The sequence below is a fragment of the Myotis davidii genome, unplaced genomic scaffold (genome assembly GCF_000327345.1).
Source record: "Myotis davidii unplaced genomic scaffold, ASM32734v1 scaffold993, whole genome shotgun sequence".
Lineage (NCBI taxonomy): Eukaryota > Metazoa > Chordata > Mammalia > Chiroptera > Vespertilionidae > Myotis > Myotis davidii.
In genome coordinates, this window is record NW_006285483.1 from 1344487 (window position 1) to 1350422 (window position 5936).

The 5936-nt window shown below is 37.4% G+C and overlaps 1 protein-coding gene across 4 annotated transcripts in view; it reads left to right on the top strand.

Moving 5' to 3' along the window:
• TADA2A (transcriptional adaptor 2A) overlaps window positions 1-5936 on the top strand; it is a 50521-nt gene that overhangs the window by 12151 nt on the left and 32434 nt on the right. For 3 of the 4 annotated variants that reach the window (XM_006756177.2, XM_006756178.2, XM_015559074.1), the window contains exons 2-3: window positions 3443-3549; window positions 4890-4949. In XM_006756177.2, the coding sequence (XP_006756240.1) occupies window positions 3443-3549; window positions 4890-4949 (167 nt within the window). Of the gene's footprint in view, window positions 1-2351; window positions 2447-3442; window positions 3550-4889; window positions 4950-5936 lie in introns of all 4 variants that reach the window. The other variant, XM_015559073.1, reaches the window with a different exon arrangement.

Sequence of the window (5936 nt, forward strand, 5' to 3'; positions counted from 1 at the left end):
TGGGTGTCTGTATAATATTCTTTATTTCAGTCAGTGTATGCTTAATTTCTAGTTGGTTCTTTATCACAACATCGAGGGTCTCATTAGATTTCTTGAGGATCTCACTACATTTATCGGCTGTTTTTAGAAAATTATTGAAAGACCTTAAAAGTGTGGTTTTGAGCTCTATGTCTTCCATTTCTGACATCTGCGTCCTGTTTCTTTGTCTCCGCATTTTTTATGCTTTCTTGGTGCAACCCCTAGTGGTCTTTATGCGCAGTCTTGTTGTAGTTAAGCCTAGATTGTTGTAGGTAATACTGGCGGGGATTTGACCTCCAGGCCAACTGGCTGTCCCAGTGATATTTTTTAAATAATATTTTTAAAACCCCTTTTACTATTTGGAAATTAAATACATAGATAACATATCCACAACCATGATACCAAAGAAATAAAAACAATAATGCCCTACCTGTAACACAAAGGCTAAATAAAAGAGAAGTAATTAATAATGAAATAATGGAACTTATAATAGAATAATATGCATTGCAATATGTTTAGACATGATTACAATAGAAGACAAAATGACTTAAGTACTCAGATGCTTGCACGCATATATTGAATCACGGCATCTTACAACTACACATGCACAATGAATGATTCATGTGTGATGTGTTGGTGACTCAAATACCACAAGCTTGAATAACTCTTGGTAAAGTTCTGAACAAAACAAGATAAAATCTCTGGAGGTACATGCAATTGCTTTTCTGGAAAATTCAATATATAGTAAAACTCAAAAACATTTTGTTTTATGTAATATGGAACTGGGTTCTTGGTCTAGTAATTTTGAATAGGTTTTTTTTATCTACTTGAATATCTGGTGGGACATTTGAAAGTTGTGCAGATACAGGCCAATTCTTTGTTGTGGAGGAATGTCTTAGGCATCTGGGCCCTTGCAGCTAAGTGCCAGTAGTGTTCCCTAGTCCTTGTGACAACAAAAAAGCATCTCAGATTTCCAAAATGCTTTCCTAGAGGGTAGTTGAAAACCATTAGGTTAGATTATTGATATGATGGAGCATATTTCATCCATTAAAAAGAATGAGGAAGCCCTGGCCAGTGTTGGATGAACATCTCATGCTCCAAGAAGTCAGTGGTTCAATTCCTGGTCAGGGCACATGCCTGGGTTTTGGGCTCAATCTCCAGTAGGTGGTGTACAGGAGGCAGCCGATTGATATTTCTCTCCTCCTTTTCTCAAATCAATAAAAACATATTTAAAAAATAATAATGAGGAAGATCTATGTGTATGGTCATGAAAGATTTTGACAATATGTTGTCAAGTGAAAAAAAAACAGGCTACAAAAGATCATGGATAGTATCCCGCTTTTGTTAAAATAAATACACAGAAGAAATGTTTGTCTAAAACTTTTAAAACTATATATAGGATAGCTTTTTCAAAATAATTACTTCTTGACATAAGGGGTTTCTTTTTTTTTTTTCAAATATATTTTATTGATCTTTTTACAGAGAGGAAGGGAGAGAGATAGTTAGAAACATCAGTGAGAGAGAAACATCAACCAGCTGCCTCCTGCACGTCTCCCACTGGGGCTGTGCCTGCAACCAAGGCACATGCCCTTGACCAGAATCGAACCTGGAACCCTTAAGTCCGCAGGCCGACACTCTATCCACTGAGCCAAACCGATTAGGGCGACATAAGGGTTTTAAAAGCTCTTCGATCAGTGGCTGATTTTTGTTGTTGTTAGTCCTCACCTGAGAATATTTTTTCCATTGATTTTTAGAGTAGAAAGGAGAGGTGGGGGTGGAGAGAGAGACTGGAAATCCAACCTGCGACAGTCTGTGGGCAGATGCTCTAACCCAGCCGTGGGCAAACTACGGCCCACGGGCCGGATCCACCCGTTTGAAATGAATAAAACTAAAAAAAAAAAAAAAGACCGTACCCTTTTATGTAATGATGTTTGCTTTGAATTTATATTAGTTCACACAAACACTCCATCCATGCTTTTGTTCCGGCTCTCCGGTCCAGTTTAAGAACCCATTGTGGCCCTTGAGCCAAAAAGTTTGCCCACCCCTGCTCTAACCCTGCTCTAACACTGTCCAAGGGCTGATTTTTTTGCCCTGAGGAATGTTTGAGGGAAGAAAAATAAGCTCATACCATTATTATAAAAGGATGATATGAAGAAGGTAATTTGGTAAAAATTGGCATCTAGCACATAACATAAAACAATATTTGGTCTTCTTGTGTCAAAATTTTAAATGGGAAAAGTGAGGTAGTTGCTGTTCTTTGTATTTACTTTGAAGCTATTGCCAGAAGGATTACATTTCTTTCCCTTGTCATTTTCCTCCTGGTCTTCATTTAGAAACAAGTGAAAAGAGCAATAATCACCACTTGCCAGAGGGAAAGGTGCCTTGAAGAGTTCCTCAGATTTTAGGAAGGAAAATGCTGTTACAGAATGTGAGAAATCCTGCCTCAGGCTAAACAGATTAAATCTCTTCATCTACCTTTAGAGTTTTCTTAGACACTTGCTGCTGATCCAGAGAACTACTCTGCTAGGATGCCCTGACTCTAGAGAGGCAGAGTCCTCAAACTTTTTAAACAGGGGCCAGTTCACTGTCCTTCAGACAGTTGGAGGGCCGGACTATAGTTTAAAAAAAAACTATGAACAAATTCCTATGCACACTGCACGTATCTTATTTTGAAGTAAAAAAACAAAATGGGAACAAATACAATATTTGTATTTGCATGTGGCCTGCGGGCCGTAGTTTGAGGACCCCTGGTTTAGGGCACCTGGGGACGCATATCTCCATTTTTATAACTGAGAGTTTGGTTTGTACTCTTTACCTTGATATTTCAGAGACATTGGAACTGGTGGAAGGTCTGCTATGTTCTCTGCATACTATGGGAGGAAAGGAGGGAGCTTTTCTGGATTTAAATCTGAAATATAAAGTACTATATATATCCCAAGACATATTTAAAGGAGTTTTTCCCCCTACTTTTTATTCTGAAAGATTTCACACTTACAGAAAAGTTGAAAAAATAGTACTGTGATTACTTGTTGCCCACTACCGAGATTCAGCAATCATTAACATTTTGTCATATTTGCTTTATCTGTAAATAATATGTGTGTTGTGGAGATATGAGACATTTTTCCCCTGAAAAAAATGTTATGGGTATTATGAAACTTCCAGTTAAAACCTGTGTTTGTAAACTTCTTTGTAGGGGACATATCTATTTAGATGCTGTTTAAAGTAGTAGGTACTCTGTAGGGAGGGACAAAGCTACCTTGAAATAAAAAGGAACATAATTTTTGTTTTTTCTTATTTGGAATGAGCTTTTCTTGTCTCCATGAACTTTTACTACCAGTATAGTCATTTGCAGATTTTCACCCTCTTGGCTCTTAAGATAATCAGAAGGTGTTTTGAAGCTAGTATATTTTTCTTTTTGTTCTAGGTGATCCCTCTGATAAGCCACCTTGCCGAGGCTGCTCCTCCTACCTCATGGAGCCTTATATCAAGTGTGCAGAATGTGGGCCACCTCCTTTTTTCCTCTGCTTACAGGTATCTCATTAAGGAGAGGCCTGCCTCTCCTAGGTTCTTTTATGGATGTAATAAATTCAGAGATGACTATCGATTACTCAGAAGGCCCATATCTTAGTAAATCTGTTCCAGTCAATCTTCCAGTATACATTTTACCAGTGAAAAGTTGGGGAACAGAGCAGATGGATGAGATAGACTGTTGAATACAGACATATCTCAGAGCTATTGCAGGTTTGGTTCTAGACCCTGTAATAAAGTGAGTTTCACAATAAAGCAAGTCGTAATCTTTTTGCTAGTAGAGGGTCTTGACTTCAATTTATAAAAAAAATACAACATTGTGAAGTGCAATAATATGAAACACAGTAAAACGAGGTGTGCCCATATTACAGGAACAGAATAGGAGATTTATTCCTTTTGATAGTACCTATGACACAGTGTTTATTGTTTATTGAAGAGTGATCTTTGGGCAGCTGACAAACAAGGTAACAAACCATTTTGTGGATGATGGTGGAAATAGTAATACTAATTATAAGCACTTACTCTGTGCGAGGCACTATTTTAAGTACTACTAGTATACATGATTTAACTCTTAAATCATCACTACAACCCAGTAAAGTAAATATGATTAGTATCCCCATTTTATAGAAGAAACTCAAGCAAGGAGAAGGTTAAGTAATTTGCTCAAGGTCACTCAACAAATACCATATTTTTTTTGGATCCAAGACACTATTGATTATAAGAAGCATCCCAATTTCAGAAATGTAAAAATGGCTGATGGAAGTTGTGATATACTTTGTATTATAAGACGAATTCTCACTTTACAGTTTTAAAATATGTCTTAGAATTGCTGAAATAGGTAACATGGGACCAGAATGCGAAATATAAGCAGTCTGATTCCAGGGCTTATGCTGTTATCAAAGGAGTTGTTGTCCTAGGAAAATGTCTTTTTTCAGATTGTTCTTTATTCTCTATGAGGGCCACAGAAGAGCTGTGATCATGAATATAGCCATCCTGTTGTGGATGCAGACAAGATTAACTGAAGTCTTAAAAAACTTATCACAAGAGTAGAATACCCCCTTTTTTATTTTTTATTGCTTTTAGAGAAAGAGGAAGGGAGAGGGAGAGAGAGAAACAATGATGTGAGATTGAAACATACATCAGCTGCCTCCCATGCACCCCACCAGGGATTGAGCCCACAACCTGGGCATGTGCCCTGACTGGGAATTGAACCGCCAACCTTTGGGTGCATGGGACAGTGCCCAACCAACTGAACCACACTGGCCAGGGTACTGTCTTCTAACCTTTAAGAAAGCATCTCAAAAAGTAGCTTTTTAGTAACTTAATTTTTCTCTTTTTTGCAGTGTTTCACTCGAGGATTTGAGTACAAGAAGCATCAAAGTGATCATACTTATGAAATAATGGTAATGATGAAGTTTCAGGGAATTTGTTTACTTTTCAAGTCTTACATACGAATTAGTCTTTTTTTTTTCACCTCCAAGGCTCTCTTTTCTTTCCTCCTCTTCTAAATTAGGTAATCATTACCCAGTAAATTTTTCAGTTTTATGGATCTACTGAGGCATTAAGTACAAAAATCATTTTAAATACTCATTTTTGTTTCAAATTTAGAAAGAATTTAAAGGAAGCACTTTTTGAGATTCACTGACATAAGAGTTATGCTGCTTTTTAAATATATTTTTAGTGATTTTAGAGAGAGAAAGGAAGAGGGATAGAGAGAGAGAAACAACGATGAGAGAAAAATATCAATCAGCTGCCTCCTGCACCCACCTCACCCCCGCACTGGGAAAGCCAGGCATGTGCCCTGATTGGAAATGAAACCATGACTTCCTGGTTCATGGGTTGACACTCAAGCACTGAACTACACTGGCTGGGCTACACTGCTTTTTAGGTTCATTGATAAAACATACAATAGATGTATTGTTGATGTTTTAGCTAATGGTATGTTTATGTGGTTCATGAGGATAGTTGTAATGTTTATGTCTGGTACTCTATCCCCCTTCCATGGGGAAAGTTAGTTACCTTTTTGAAATTAAGGTTTAAATGAACATAGAGTGGATGATATAATACATAAAACCATTTTGAAGAGACAGACTTGCTTATAGGCCAGAATAAGAATTGGTTGTAATTTGATTAATTGTATTACCACCTCTTAAAGAAGGAATGAGAGACAGATGTTGGGAGTGTATTTCCATGCTCTAGCCCAGCGGTTCTCAACCTGTGGGTTGCGACCCCTTTGGCGGTCGAACTACCCTTTCACAGGGTTCACCTAAGACCATCCTGCATATCAGATATTTACATTATGATTCATAACAGTAGCAACATTACAGTTATGAAGTAGCAACGAAAATAATTTTATGGTTGGGTCACAACATGAGGAACTGTATTTAAAG